The 15,633-nt window shown below is 42.1% G+C and overlaps 1 protein-coding gene across 2 annotated transcripts in view; it reads right to left on the bottom strand.

The window, feature by feature from the left end:
• Positions 1 to 12,424, bottom strand: part of CFAP221 (cilia and flagella associated protein 221) — a 30,678-nt gene extending 18,254 nt beyond the window's left edge. The window contains exons 1-6 of one of the 2 annotated variants that reach the window (XM_083582196.1): positions 12,210 to 12,424; positions 6,764 to 6,951; positions 5,906 to 6,006; positions 4,774 to 4,860; positions 4,559 to 4,654; positions 2,832 to 2,932 (exon numbers count right to left, since the gene is read on the bottom strand). In XM_083582196.1, the coding sequence (XP_083438322.1) occupies positions 2,832 to 2,932; positions 4,559 to 4,654; positions 4,774 to 4,860; positions 5,906 to 6,006; positions 6,764 to 6,905 (527 nt within the window). In that variant the 5' untranslated portion in view covers positions 6,906 to 6,951; positions 12,210 to 12,424. Of the gene's footprint in view, positions 1 to 2,831; positions 2,933 to 4,558; positions 4,655 to 4,773; positions 4,861 to 5,905; positions 6,007 to 6,763; positions 6,952 to 12,168 lie in introns of both variants that reach the window. The other variant, XM_083582197.1, reaches the window with a different exon arrangement.
• Positions 12,425 to 15,633: the final 3,209 nt, after the last annotated feature.

Here is a 15,633-nt window from a genome sequence, read left to right as displayed (position 1 = left end):
TAACCCGCCTAGCCCAGCAAATTCTACTGCTGAAACAACAGAAGCTTGAGATAACCAGCAGTGGGTCCTTGCATGGAAACACTGTGAGTTCCTGGACTGATAATTCTTTAATTCCAAGCATGTGTCTTTTGCACCAGGTTTTGCTCTGTGAATCTCAGGGTTCTAGCAAAAAACAAATGAGATCCTGCAAGCCTGGGGTCCCACTGGACTCAATGGGGCTTACTTCCGAGTAGATGTGTACAGAATTGCACTGCACATCCTGAATTAAAAATTGTGTGACCTCATAGATCAGGTGTTTTAGAATTTAGTTTTCAGCAAACTCCTCTGACAGTCACTCAGGTTGTAGGTCACAGTTTTGACTACTCCACCCCATAAAGATCCCCCACTTGCACACTGCATGTATAAATAGATCAACAGAGAGAAACTACATCCATTTTTATCTAGACTGAGCAGCACTCAATAATAATAATAATAATAATAATAATAATAATAATAATAATAATTATTATTATTATTATTATTATTATTATTTAGTATTTAGTATTTCTACCCGGTCCATTTGGCTGGATTTCCCCAGCCACTCTTGGTGGCTTTCAACAGAACATTAAAAGCAGAAGCAAACTTCAAACATTAAAAACTTCCCTAAACAGGGCTGCCTTCAGAAACTTGACTTCTCCATCTGTGGTTATAAGAGGTAGCATCCAGGACGGATAACATGAAACTATTGGAACCGTTATCCAGCTCTTCCTTAGTTACATCTATTGATATCAATAAGGCTTATTCACAGGTTATTGGGATTAGACTCATCTTCTCAGCCAATGATTAGACGCGTACCCTAAGCTTAAAAAGCAGCTTTGGATTCCTAGCTGGCTGACATCCGAATGCCCTGTGCATTTTCCAAAAGCCAAGCCTATCTGTAAGGATTTTTGCATGTCTGGTTTTAACTAGTCAAAACAAAATGACTTAGAAAAACACAGCATATTCTTCACTTTGTTAAAAATTTTATTTTTTATTTTTTACTCAAACTCCTCCAACATTCTATAAACTGTTGACTAAAATCCTGTCTAGCCGATTAATAAGGAATGTAGTTTATATGTAGTATTGCCTTGAAACTTTTTCTTTTTTTTTAAGTTTGGATGAAGAAGAGATTCCCTGCTTGATAGGTTTTTAACATTTCCAATTTGGGTAGCGATTGTGGCCTTCCTAAGAAGGAAGGCATGGGTGGACAGGGTGAGATGGGTGTATGTGAAAAATGGAATTGATCATGGGACTCAGGAGAGAATTTTTTTAAGAATAAACTTACTTTCACTTAACGAACAGGATTTGTAAGAAAATATATATATATATATATATATATATATATATATATATATATATACATACACACACAGTTAAAAGCAAAATGGTTCCAATGAGGCCTGTGCGTAGATGCTACACACACACTATACCTTTAAAGCACATTCAAAGCGCTTCCTCTCCCTCACTTGAATGCATTCAGGAGAATGCTTCTGGGTCCACAACCAGGGACTTTCACGCATCGGGAAGTCATAGCTCAAGGGTTTAGCATCATAGAATTGCAGAGCTGGATGACCCAAGGTTCATCAAATCCATGGGTAGGCAAACTAAGGCCCGGGGGCCAGATCCGGCCCAATCGCCTTCTAAATCCGGCCCGCGGACGGTCTGGGAATCAGCATGTTTTTACATGAGTAGAATGTGTGCTTTTATTTAAAATGCACCTCTGGGTTATTTGTGGGGCATAGGAATTTGTTCATTTTTTTCCTTCAGTCTTGCCCCTCACAAGTTCTGAGGGACAGTGGACCGGCCCCCTGCTAAAAAGTTTGCTGACCCCTGATCTAATCCAAACCCCAGCAATGTAGAAATCTCAACTAAAACATCTATGACTGATGGCCGTCTTTCCTCTGCTTTAAAACCCACAATGAAGGAGAGTCCACCGCCTCCTGAGGGAGACCGTTCCAACTGTCCAACAGCTTTCACTGCCAGAAAGTTCTTCCTGATGTTTAGTCAGAACCTCCTTTCTTGTAACTTAAAGCCATTGGTTTGAGTCCTTCCCTCTGGAGGAGGAGAAAACAAGCTTGCTCCACCTTCCATGTGACAGCCCTTGAGATGTTTGAAGATGGCTATCTCATCTCCTCTCAGTCTCCTCTTTTCCAGGCTAAACATCCTCAACTCCCTCAACTGCTCCTCACAATACTTGGTTTCCAGACCCTTGATCATTTTGATCGCCCTTCTCTATACACGTTCCAGCTTGTCAATATAGAGCATCTGTTTTGCATACAGGAGGTCCTATGTTAAATCTCTGGCATCTCCACGTATGAATGGGAAAGACTCCCTTCTGGAACCCTGGAGAGTCTCTGTTAATTTATGTAAACAATACTGAAACAGGTAGGTCAATGGTCTGATTTGTTATAAATCAGCTTCATTTGTTTCTAGAATACATCATCTCTGTACTATAACTCTGTAGTAAGAGCACAGTGCTAATGAAAACCATTTATACAACCAAGGCTACCGTAGTGGCAGAATACTGCTGGAATATAAACACTGTCTCTCAGAAATCTCATCAGCTTTGGAGAAATACAGCATTACAGTCACAGATAATCTTTCAGAATAATCAAATATATTTTACAATGCCTGCCCACTGAAAGCACACTGCTATGGTAAAACCAGATGCAATTGTATTTCCTGATTGAGTTAATATCATATGAAAAGGTACTCTGTTTCGTTCCGCCCTCTCCCCAACCTGTCCAATTAAGCTAATTATTTTAGCAACACATGAGAAACAGTTTAATTAAAAAAAAATCATAACAGCTTACCATTGTCCTAGAGAAACATCAGATAAATTAATGAAGGATGGAAATTCTACAGTGTTCATCACAGGATAGGCATGTAGAGGAACCAGCAACGTGTCATCTCCCTGGAGGGAAAACCAAAAAGGAAATTACATAGACTGTTACAAGAGATAAATATTAATTGACATGCACTGGGGTGGTTGCTAACTGGCTCCTCTTGTGCTGCTGAGTTACAAGAACCAAGGTTACGTGGACTGCAGGGATTTTGTGAAAAATGACTGGCTTTCAATAGAGAATAATGGAGATGCCTCCCCTATCATTATAGGAACATACACAATGTAGGGGAAAGATCTTCAGACTGATTTTATACATGTTTACCAAGATGCAAGACTTACTTATTATCAGAACAATTGTTTATTATTTATAAAAAGTGCCAAATATATATTAGGCACTGTGCAGCAACAGACAAGAGAGGTCTCTGACTACAGGGTCACTTTGTGTGTGTGTGTGTGTGTGTGTGTGTGCGCGCGCGCGCAGGATTACGGCCTTATTCCATTCTCAGATATGAGAACATGGAAACAGATTTAGATAGCCATATGGCCAAATCAGTGTGCTTTCTGCCTAAATGAGGGATGGGAACTTTTTTTAGCCCAAAACCAGAGAAATCATCATCATCATCAAACCTTTTATTGGCATCACATACAAACATCCAAAGCAAATCAATACAGAATTACCACTTCCCCAGTGGCACAAAACATTTGCTAAAAGAAAGGAGGCAGAGCAGTCTAAACCAGAGAAATGGATGTGGCTTTTAAAATTGTACAGTGGGCTACATTCCAGCCACACGTGCCAGTGGTTTTTATAAACAACCTTGCAGTTTGAAAGCATGCCAGTACAAGTAGATAAATAGATACCGCTGCAACGGGAAGGTAAACGGTGTTTCCGTGTGTTCTGGCACTCGTCATGGTCCTCTAAGCACCAGTAGTTTAGTCATGCTGGCCACATGACCTGGAAAACTGTCTGTGGACAAATACCTGCTCCCTCGACCTGAAGCAAGATGAACGCCCCACCCAAAGTCACCTTTGACTGGACTTAACCATCCAGGGGTCCTTTACCTTTTTGCCTTATACAGAGATATATCTCTCCATCCAATGGTGATAAATGACATTTTTTTGCCTTTAAAGGCATGTTTCTAGTCCTCTTGGGGATGAGGAAAAATTGAAAAACATAGCTTTCCTGAAAATGTTCAGCATTCTAAGAAGCTTCATTTTTATTTTTCTGCAGCACTGAGTTGAATTTCCCATGCAAATTTCACAAGTGTACTTCCTATAAGGAGACTGCAATCCATTCCAACAAAAATTTGCTGCATTCGAGTGAAAAAATGACCAGTTTTGAGGATTTTAAAAAACCTGGAACCATTGTTCTTCTGAACACTTCTATTTTGTATTTCAAACCAAACCAGACACTCCTAGCATTTCCTCATTAGGTTCACATTAGACCTCTGTTTGCTCCTCCCTCCCCCTCCCCCCAAATTCAGTGTGTTATCTCTTCACTGAGGGTAGAACAAAATAACACAAAGGAAAGGGATGAATAATATAGACTGACAATACAGTGAATAAAATTGAGTATTATTAATCTGTAAGATCAATCCATTATTTTTATATATCATGGAGTACAACAACATTTATTTCACTCATACAAAGTGAGGAGGAGGCCACATATACATTCCCGCCCCCCTTGTGGTGTCTTACCTGAGAATGGATTCTAAGGCAGTCATAATAGTATCGCCATTCATCAGCACAGAAATCAACCGTAATTGTGAAGGACAAGCCAGGGACAAGCCGTTGCTGTAAAACAGAGAAGGGTAATTTCCCAAGAAGTGCCCAGCTGCCATTTATATTGCAATGTGAAAATGGAAAGTGGAGAATTAAATGCAAATGATGAGAAGGTTACTACTGACACTTACTATTTTGCTGTATTTGATCTGAAAGTACTTTGTCTCCGGTGGAATAACATGGAAATTTATAACTTCGCTTGAAATATTCAGAAGTTTCTGCAGAACAAAATAAGCAGGGTTTTTTCTGCCTTTCATTTTAAGAACAAACATCTATGTTTTAAAATCTTAAGTGACAGTCTAACTGTAATGAATTCGAAGTGCTATCTAGTGAGCTTTGGAAAATAGTTCCTTGACCGATCATTTCCTTCAGTATTGTTCTTACGGGTTTTCTCCCCCTTTGTGTTTGCAAATGAAATAGAAAAGATATTCAGAAAGTGATCAAAAGACAGTGGCCGCATTTCTAAATTATGCTTACACTATGGTTTAGAGACACTTTCATGAGCAGGAAGGAGCTACAGCAAGTTTAGAGGTGGCACACCACTTGCTGCCCTGGTCCAAGGAGAAGCTCTGGCAGCATTTTCACTTCCCTTGAATCTTGCTTTGTGTCTAAGGATGGGGGAGAAATCTATTTTTAAATGGATTTAGACATAGATTTTCACGGTTCTGACCAATCGAGTTCAATTCCTAATGAATCACCTCTTGCATCAAATGCTGGCTTATGTCCCAGCCACTTTTACACTATATTACATAACATATGCAAGAATTGTTTGAAGCTTCAGAGGAACCAGGGTGGAGAATTCACTTCCTGTCAAAATTAAGGAGCAAGACGGGAATTTGAAAAAAATAAATCTGTGTGGATAGGCTTGACATAGAGATTTTTCCCTAGCTGTGTTGTCTAACCCAAGGAGTTGTAGTTTACCGCCAGCTGCAACTAGTTTAAACAAGCCAGCTTAATAAACCATGATTTTGAATCTGACAATGGCTTGCTCTAAACCATGGTCCCTTCTATGGATGGCATGACAATTCGAGATCCAGTGAAACAAAAAGCAGATGCTACCAAAGTCCTTTTCCCAACTGTACAGGAGGGGGAGGGGGGAGGATAAGAATGTCCAAGTCCAAGATGCTCTGTGGCTCCGTCCTGCTCATGCACATCTTGAGACTAAACCATGGTTTAGCGTGATGAGCATAGGTGGCCAGTGGGCAATTCCAGGTGTAATTATTTCATTTCAGCCCGCTACCTAACAACACCATTATTACTTACCAGTACTTGCTGGTGATGTTGTTCCATTATATACCCTCCAAAGTGCATGATGGCAGGTTTAGCCTGTATGACATCATTTCTTAGAAGCTTTCTAAATATCTCTGAAAAGAGAAGAAAAAAAGAATGAAAGAAATCAGAAGCAATAATTGGTATACTGAGTCAGATCAGCTGGATCAGAGCTCAATTAAAATTAGCGGTGACTAATGCGTTCCATTTGTTTTAATGAGGCTTAGCTGTGATTAGCTTAGGTAGATCGGTGCCACAGTCTAATCAGTCTACCTTCTTTGTCGAAAAAGCTATCAGGGACTCGCTCCCAACCTGCCCATTGCTATCAGCCTCACCACACTAACCCAGATGTTGTCTTTTTGTAAGTCTCCTCGCTTCCTGCCTGGGCTAAGTGGGCAAAGGATTTAGCAGCCATTCTGCCTGCATAGCAGCAGTGTATCTCTGGATTGCTTGGCCAACCAGTCAACTTCATTAGGAGCAAGACTGAAGGTCTTTCAGATGACCTATTTGTTGAGCATTCAGGGAGATTAGATAACCTTGGTTTATTTAATAAGCGTTTGCTCTGATTTGTTCGCAAGGAAGTGGCATTGTATCAAAGCAAGTATTATACCCCACCCCCTCCACTATCCAATGTACTGCCCCATAAATTAGCTTCTTCCAATAAGTCTAAACTTTTAGAAGGGTGGTTTTTGTGTGCAAGACCTCCCAATCAACTATAACAGCACAACCTGGATTTCTTGGTAATGAACCTCGCACCCCACCGAAAACAGTTAACATTTGGAAGCACTCGAAGGCCTTCAAAAACCTATAAACCAAGAAGTCCCGCCTGCATAAGTATATCCAATCACCTACTGGATTCCACAAGGCGATTGGGGACATCAGTTGCTTCCTTAGTATCATCCACCAGGCTGTCCAAAAGAAGAGATTGCAGTTTCTCAGGGGTTTCTTTGGTGTTGCTGAACTCTTCGGAACAGGCTGATTTCACCACTTCCATCTTCTTGTGGTTAATACAACTTCACAGGCATCAAAATGATCATTCCCTGTAATCAAATGCAAAAATATAGTAGTACATATGAAAATCCTACATGCACAAAGACACTTGTTGTGCAAATTCCTAGTCGAAAGTTCAATTCCTGCTGCCATGGATGACACTGTTAAACAGCTTGCTGAGCATTTCCAAGGAATTCCCCCCCCCCCCCTTAAAAACCAACAAATGCTTTATAAATAGGATATTAGATTCATTCATAATGGCCATAACAACATGCAAATAACTCCACTAATTATACAAACCTACCTGCCCACGTATATCTATGTAATTATTTTATGGCAGGAGAAAAACCCAACAATTTTTAATGACACTTCCTTGTTTAGTTGCCTGAAGGTGATTCTCACATGGCATACACAACAAGCAGGGGGCTTTTTACAAATCTGTTCTATAATCCTTCCTCCCCCAAACTCACTCATCTGGAAACAGGGTAGACACTGAAGGATATGTCTCAGTTCCCTCAGCAACAGGTTTGTAGAACAAAGTTTAGTGGGGGGCGGGGGAAGGCTTAAACCTTAATAGGAGGCTGAAATCTACACCCTGTCAGATTACTACATCTCTACTCAGAGATCTGCAATGGCTACTGGTTTGTTACCAGGCCAAATTCAAGGTGCTGCTATTTGTAAAAAAATCCCTTAACAACCTGGAGCCAGTTTACTTGGAGGACTGCCTCACCAGTGCTATTGTCCGAAAATGAGAGAGGGATGGTGGTGCTGGAACTCACCATGAACACCTCCCACATTTTCTCAGAATGGCAATGGCACCCACCTGAGAAGTGCCAGAACTGAGTTCTGGCAAGTTTTGGCTGGAAAAAAGCCCTGGCCATACCGCCCCCCTCCCCATATGTGCCTGCTCCAATCTATGGAACTGGCATTTTTACAAGTGCCATATGACATGACAATAGGCACCTTTGCTGTTATTAATTCCTACTAAATACATTTCTGTTTAGGGAAGCCTACCCAGAAATGTAAACTTGATGTTTATTTAAATATGTAATTCTGGGAGGAATTCAACGTAGCACTAACCAGACTGCTGTCAACGCAAGCATTTCTGCTTGCCTGATGGAACAAACGGCCTTCTCTTTCCCTGCTGTGCTGTTATTGGGGTTCTCCCAACCCCCCCCCTCCGAGCCAACTTGGGGCGCACAGGGGGAGGAGAGCGAGGAAAGCCCTACTGAGTCAACAAAGTCCTTGTGCAGGCTTCTGCTAGCAGGACTTGTTAGCTGAATCCAGCCCCTTGTTTTAGAATGCATATTTTTTATAAAACCTGCTGATTTCTTCCTATACATACATAATACATAAAATGTTGAGCTGCCATTGTGCAGCTCCCATTGGAGTACTGGTAGCACCTCACCACAATCCTGGATTTGCATGAAGTCAGGAAAGGGGATGTGGGGAAAAGAGAAGGCAGTTTACCAAATTAACAGACCTAATAAGAAATCACTCAAAAGAAAGATTAAGGATAGGATGTCTTTATAAATTGCATGGAAAAAGAAGGCTTCCAGAGCATCACTTGGCTTAGCGTAGACTAAACCCTACTGGCAATCAGAATGTTTCTCCAAGACTTACCATCTAAATACAGTTATCTGTAAAAAAAAAAAGATTTACCAAGTACGTTCATGGATAGTGGGAAGTCATGATATTAAGGAGTCGCCAAAGCTGTGTAAAGAAGGCTTATACTCCCTATGTAGAAGTTAATTTGAAAATATTTGTTTTTTTGAAGTTAGTTATCTATTTTTTGTTTTTATTCTTTTTCTGTTTCTTTTCATTTTATTTATGTATAATGGATGTATCTATGAGTGTTCGCAATAAAGAAATAAGAGAGAGAGAGAGAGAGAGAGAGAGAAGGCAGTTTGCACCACTGCAGAGGCCCTAGGACAGGAGAAGGGAGGTAACACTGAGAGGGGGAAAGTGGTGGTTTAAAACAATGGCAGAAGTTTGAGTAAAGCAGGGATAGAGGGAAATGGTGGTTTTAAACAACAACAGTGAAGTACTATGGAATATTTGAAGGGGTTGCGAAAGGAGGGAGCAAGAGGCATGGGAATGAGGTTGAAGATGAAAGCAGGGGCATGAAAGGGACTGAAGAATAGGAGACGGTGGATGCTTCTAGCTGGGGGAAATGTAGAAAGGGTGCTTAGGACTTGGGATGAGAGGGAGGAAGAAGATTCAGGAGGTTCTCATGGTATAGGCATGAAAACAGGAGTGCAAAGCAGGGCTGCAGAACAGAAGGGAGAAGTGGCTTCAGAAATGGGTGAAAAGCAAGTTTAGTAGTTGCATGGGGAGGAATCTCTGGTGGGTTAAATGTGGTGGACTGGCAAGAGGAGCACAGCCCCTTGTTATTTATATTTAGGAAAAACAATTAGGCCAATTTATTTTTAATCTCTGATTTTATCAGTATTCTTAAATGTTTGTTTGTTTTCATGTGGACCACTTAGAGGTTTTCATGTTTAAGCAGTATATAAATCCGGTTAAATAAAAAATAAATAAATCAGTATCACAAGGGGGATACCAATATTCTCTCACTAATTGTTTCGGAGTAACTGCTGCTCACACTAATCTTCTCCATATTCAGTGATACCAATGCAGACTGCCCTTGAACTCTCCTTATAAGTAAGTAAGTGCTTAGCCCTTTCTATGGTTTAGGTTAAAATCCTTTTGACAGGATTTTGACAGGATCAAGTCCCATTGATCAAAGCTAGACTTACTTCTGAGTAAATGTAGTACTGTACTTAGAATCCCAAGGAAAACAAATGCCCTTTCTGACAGATTCGTTTATTTATTTTGTTTTAATATTGAAAAGCCAGAACTGAAAACGAGAACTGTGTTTGTCTTCCAAATAGAGCAAAGGCCATTTCTCAGCAAACAATCTGACACATCAGACACACAAATTAAGGCTTCATCACAGAAATCCAGACAGTAATGTTAATTATAATTGCCAAACTTCATTAACTTTAAGAACCTCATAATGGCTCAAATGCTTTAGAGTAAGTCAACAATCCATAATTCTGCCACATAAAAGGATCACAATTCAGATATACTCTTATGCTTAAGAAACAGGTCCTGACCAAACAAATGTAATGTACAGAAAGTTTATTTCCATCCATCTCAGAATGTTCCAGGAAAGGAACATGAGCTGCTCTCAAGGTCCATCTGATTATTTTTTAGAGTATGATAAATTAATCTCCTCGGGCAATCTTTTAAAAATATCTTAATTTTTCCAACTTCCTCTTCATTTGTTAGACATTAATATGTGAAGTTATAGTAACGGCATTTCAATTCCCTGCTTTAAATAACTTTAGAATGAGTTGTTTACTTAATGAAGACAATTACAAAAGGCAGCAGCAGCTAAGAGGAATTGCAGGTCCAGTTGAAGTAAGCAGAGTTATCTAAATGTAAATAGAGCCTGGGGCTTGCCACAGAAAATTAAATAATAAACCGTCTGTTGGGTTCACAAAACTTCATCTGCTGGGCGTCTGTCACAGCCAACCCCTTCATGACATCGCAAAACCAAGTGAAGCCTTGGAACAGAAAGGGAGAGAAGAGGAGCAAATCTTTTGGGTGGAACTACATGTTAAACTGAGGCCTTTTTCCCAGCCAAAACTTGTCAGAACTCAGTTGTGGCACCTCTCAGGTGGGCGCCATTGCCATTATAAGAGAACAAGGGAGGCATTCGTGGTGAGTTCTGGCACCTCTTTTTCTAGAAAAATAGCACTGGTTATACTTGACATAAAGTGGACACTGAAACAGCATCCCACTTTCAAATTGCCCCGCCCCACCCCACAATGCTTACCCAGTATCTTGATGATACTGTCACACATTCCCAAGCCGAACTACATAAATGATGGCTGCAGCCAGAAGGGGAATGAGGCCAGCAATACTACCCAAACTGAGGCAGAAGGGAGATGAACTGCTGCTTTCGGCACCAACCCTGTGCTATGTGTTTCTTGCACAACACAGCTTCCTCACCTATCTATTCTAAAAATGGTTGTATGTGCCATATTGGAACATACTGTTTATGGTGGGAAATAAATAGAGAACAATGTACCTTTAAAAATGAAATGTGTGAGAATTTGTGTCTAGGACTCGGAAGACCTGGGTTCAAATTCCCAACCAGCCATGAAGGTCTCTGGATGAGTTTGGGCCAGACACTCCAGCTCAGCTCAACCTCCCTTTGTATAGTGGGATCTCAAGAGAACATGGACTCTTAAAAAAATACAAGGATGGGACAAACTTCCACAGGTATTTCTAGAAGAGTGATAGCCAAACATTTGGGCAAGCACACTAAGTCCACACTATGTAGTATTACAACTCCAGTCCACACCACCTCAGTGCATATAAAATTCTCCTTGTATCCAGAGGCAGGTGTATCTTTAGCTAGTAGCAGGGCAGCACTGAAGAGAAAGGAACAATAGCAGGCCATTATCTAAGGCCACAGGACCTCTTTCTCAAGCACCCTTGTTGAAGTGCACCACCAACACCCCTGGCCCCTTATGGCACCCATGCCACAGGTTGGTCACCTGTACTCGACAATCTGCTGCCTGAAGCAGTAGACATGTATGGCCCTCAAACTAACATTTGCGCCATGTTAGCAACACCTGGGTGTTGTCTGCAGTTGCTCATGTAGAAACTCACTACAAGCAGAGTTAGTAGTTAAGGAGGCCGAGGAGGCCTGAGCCTGCATAGAGAAGCAACCCAATTCTCCAGGAGCTAAAAAGGACCACATGCCAAATATTTAGTCTATAATGCACTGGGCAGAGCACTAAGGGGGTGGCAGGGTGGCATAAATGACTATCAGGCTGTGGGAAACTGGTGTCATCAGTGGATCAAATCCCTCAGTTATGTTGAATTAAACTAAAAAGATTTAACTGGATTCTAAAGAAACACGCAATTAATTGTTCCTGTTCTAAATTTTATGATGCGGCTTATGCAAACCGTTACTTTGAATAATGCCTTTTAAGAGGACACCAGGAATGAGTTTGTGGAACTAAAAGGGGTGGGAAGCAGCCTGAAAAAAGTTTGGGAACCATTGCATTGCACCCTAGAATAGACAATACTGGGACAGATGGGGAAAGAGTTGCAATGATAATAATAACAACAAACCCACACCCTCGTCCGCTGCCTCACGCAGGGGAGTTTCTGCTCTGACAATGAATCCCCGGGCAAACAACAGCCTGCTTCGCTTGCAACCTGCCGGACCCCCAGTGTAAACCAACCAGCCCTTCCCCGGCTCTTCTGGGCTCAAGGAGGGACCTACCGTGCGTGCGGGTCACTACTCCACGCAGCCCAGGGCCAGCCGGGGGAGCCGGGTGGGCAGTGGGGGGCTGCGCGGGGAAGGGGCATGGGGAGGCCGAGGGGAGCAAAAAGAAGGCGGCGGCAGCCGCCCTTCCCCTCCGCACGGAGCTTGTCCCTCCACCTCCGTTGCTAAGGCGGTCGCCAACCCGCCGTTCCGAGGCACACAGCACGCTGCGGACCGTGCCATTCTCGGCCGGGGGGGAAGCGAGGAAGGGAAGCCCGCCAGGCAGCAGGAGGCTTTTCTGTCTTCCCCACAGGTTTATGCTTCAAGCTGTGGCTTTAGGTTCCTTAAAAGCAAAACAAAACAAAACAAAAAACAAAAAACCTCGTGCTTGCTATCTCGGAAAGGGTTTTCAAGACAGAGGGGGCTATACCATTAGTTTGAGCAGGTTAGTGAAGTGAGTTTGGAAGGGAGGATGAGAAAGACATGGGTTTTCTCCTCCGGCGCTTGTACTGTACTTTTGGAAGCTGCTTTTAACGAAAGGGCTGGTGTCGTGCGTTGCTTTAATTATTGGTATGGTTTCAATAGATTAATTCTTTCCATGGCTAATTGCTTTTAATGTTTTTTTTGGTATGTTTTTAGCAGTACACTTATTGTTATCTGTAAATTGCCTTCCAGCATGTTAGTGGCTTTATTTACCGGGCTTAATTTGAACTGACTAGCAGCCGCTCTCTGGGGTTTGGGGCAGAAGTCTTTTCCCTGTCCAACCTGGAGGTGCTGGGGATTGAACCTGCGTCTTTCTGCGTGCAAAGCAGATGCTGTCCCAATGGGCTGTGGCCCTTCTTCCGTCAGAGGTGAAAGGCCAGGTCCATGCTCAGCCGCAGCAGTAATAGTAGTATTCATTCCTTATATTCCAGGGTTGCCTCTGCGATTCAAAACCAATTCCAGAATCTAACTCTTGGACAGTACAGAACTAGATAGATTAATGGTCTGACTTGGCATATGGTAGCTTTTGATGCTTCCAGGCATATCAGCCGCCAGCATCTGCACACCTAGGATTAGAAGGCAAAACAGGGGTTTCCAGGGTTGGTCAGATTATATCCCCCCCCAACCCCTATTTTAGGCATTAATTATTGCAAGTATTGTAGCTCCAGGGACCCTGGAAGCTTGTCAGAGTTTCTCTGATGATTGGTAAGAATTGTAGGGAGTTTTCCATGCAATACAGCTTGCCCATCAATCCCAATTTCCCTCTGCAACCTTTTCCTGATATATAAGAGGTTGTTCCGTTGATGAAGGGTGGTGGAGAAAGCCCAGCTGGCCCCAGAATCCTTTGCAACATGCAGCAGATCCACAGCAGACCCTCAGACTGATGTAAAAAGCATTCATTTGAAGGCATAAGGTTTGGAAAACCACTGCACTAGAAGAAAACAAACACACACCTTTAAAAGTTATGTGCAACAGTCCCCCACCTTGCTTCTACATGTAACTGTGAGATAATAGGCAGTGCCTTAGATGCATGTTATATCAATGCCGGATTTACGTATAAGGTAAACAAATTATAGCATAGGGCCCCGCTCTCTTGGGGGCCCCCAAAAAAAATTTACAGGGGGGAAAAACCTTGATGTACATTTCCAAAATTTAAGATAAAAAAAATAGAATAAAACCTACATACAGCAATAGTGTTTTGTGTGGTGTAGGTTCCTATGATGTAAGTAAATCAACACAAAAAACAGCGACAATTTGTTGTTGGCAAAGGACAGCTGGACATATAAAGGGCTCTGTTACCTTCAGTAGCTTAGGACCTCATCAAACCTAAATCCGGCCCTGTGTTATATGCATGACCTGGAAGTTCAAAACAAGCAAGAGGAAGGCGCCTTGCTCCCTGTAGTATCTGACGATGACCTTACAACCTGAAGGTGGAACTGCTGCCTCATATGCCACCTTATAACAGAAACACTTCTGACTATTATGATGCATCCTTCCCTTTGCCAAGGGGATGTGGCTGGTGCTTAATAGCCAGCCATAGCAATCCCAAGCAAACAAAAGTCTCATTATTTTGTTAGTAGACTACCTGTCTAATTCAAAAATGAAACACAGATGAGAAAGTTAAGAAAAAGGGCAATGAAAGGTAACGGGAAAGGAACTGTGTTGCAGCAGGACATTGTAATGGTGACGATACAAGCAGGCAAAGCAGGTTAAAATTCTGCCAATGGAGACGGAATCTGTTGTCCTGTTCCTTCTCTCAAATACCTGATCTCTGGAATTTTCCAAAGGGCTTCATGGCTTGGGGTCAGGAGGAGAGAATGGTCTTGTATTCAGGTCTGGCTTAAGTGTGCTTCCTATTTAGGTACCTGGTTGGCCACTGTGAGAAGAGGAGGCTGGACTAGATAGGCCATTGGCCCAGTCCAGGGAGCTCTTGTTAGATTCTTTTGTTAAATGCAGGGCAAACATTGCAGAAAGGTGAAGCGTCATCAACCACATCACTAGCTGTCTCATGAACCATTCCTCTGCACCAGATAGAGCAAAGGTACTTCGCCAATATGGATGTGAATCTTTGATGCACCAGTTGTGTTGTGCAAGGCAGAAGAATTTCCACAAACTAGGCCTTTAAAAAGTTGGGGGGACAACAGGGATTTTACAGGGCTAGCTCTTCCATTGGGCAGAACTGGGCAGCTGCCTCATATGCTAAGGCATGCAGAGTGGACAGAGTGCTGTGTGAGCCAGACAGCTTGCCCTGTGCCTTCTAAGCTAGTCTGCTGCCCTGAGGTGCAGTAAAGAATGCTGTCCTGTTTAAATTAGTCCAACGGGTTAGCTTTCCAATATGGAATCGGGGTGATGGAAATCGCCATCTTGTCCTTTGCGTGACACATCAAAATGTTTTGGGCTGCCAGACAGGGAAATTGCTGGACCACAGTAGTTCTGCGGTTTACTAACGTCGTTCTGGATTCTTCAGAATATCTGAGGGAGCAAATCATCTCAGTACCTACAGATGTTGATAATATTAGCCCAAAGTATATTTAATATGGTCTTGTAGCATTATAAGAAAAATAATGCTTCTAATTTAATTATACATTAGCCTTTCCTTTTTTTTCTTTTGCATTTGTTGTATTGCTGCATAGTGATTAACATTTTGTGGCAGATCAAATATCAGAAATGCAGGCAGGTAAAACATTCTAGAGTGCAATATCCCCTTTCTGGACATAGCTAGCCTTTTTTAAATGGGCTACTTGGGCAGCAATCCTGCTTGCAATTAAAAAAAGGATATGACATATACAGTGGTACCTCGGGCTAAGTACTTAATTCGTTCCGGAGGTCCGTTCTTAACCTGAAACTGTTCTTAACCTGAAGCACCACTTCAGCTAATGGGGCCTCCTGCTGCTGCCGCGCCGCTGGAGCACGATTTCTGTTCTCATCCTGAAGCAAAATTCTTAACCCGAGTTACTAT

Source organism: Podarcis filfolensis (genome assembly GCF_964270895.1).
Source record: "Podarcis filfolensis genome assembly, chromosome: 1".
Classification (NCBI taxonomy): domain Eukaryota; kingdom Metazoa; phylum Chordata; class Lepidosauria; order Squamata; family Lacertidae; genus Podarcis; species Podarcis filfolensis.
The sequence above is the reverse complement of the archived record's forward strand: the minus strand, read 5'-3'. Positions and strand labels throughout refer to the sequence as shown.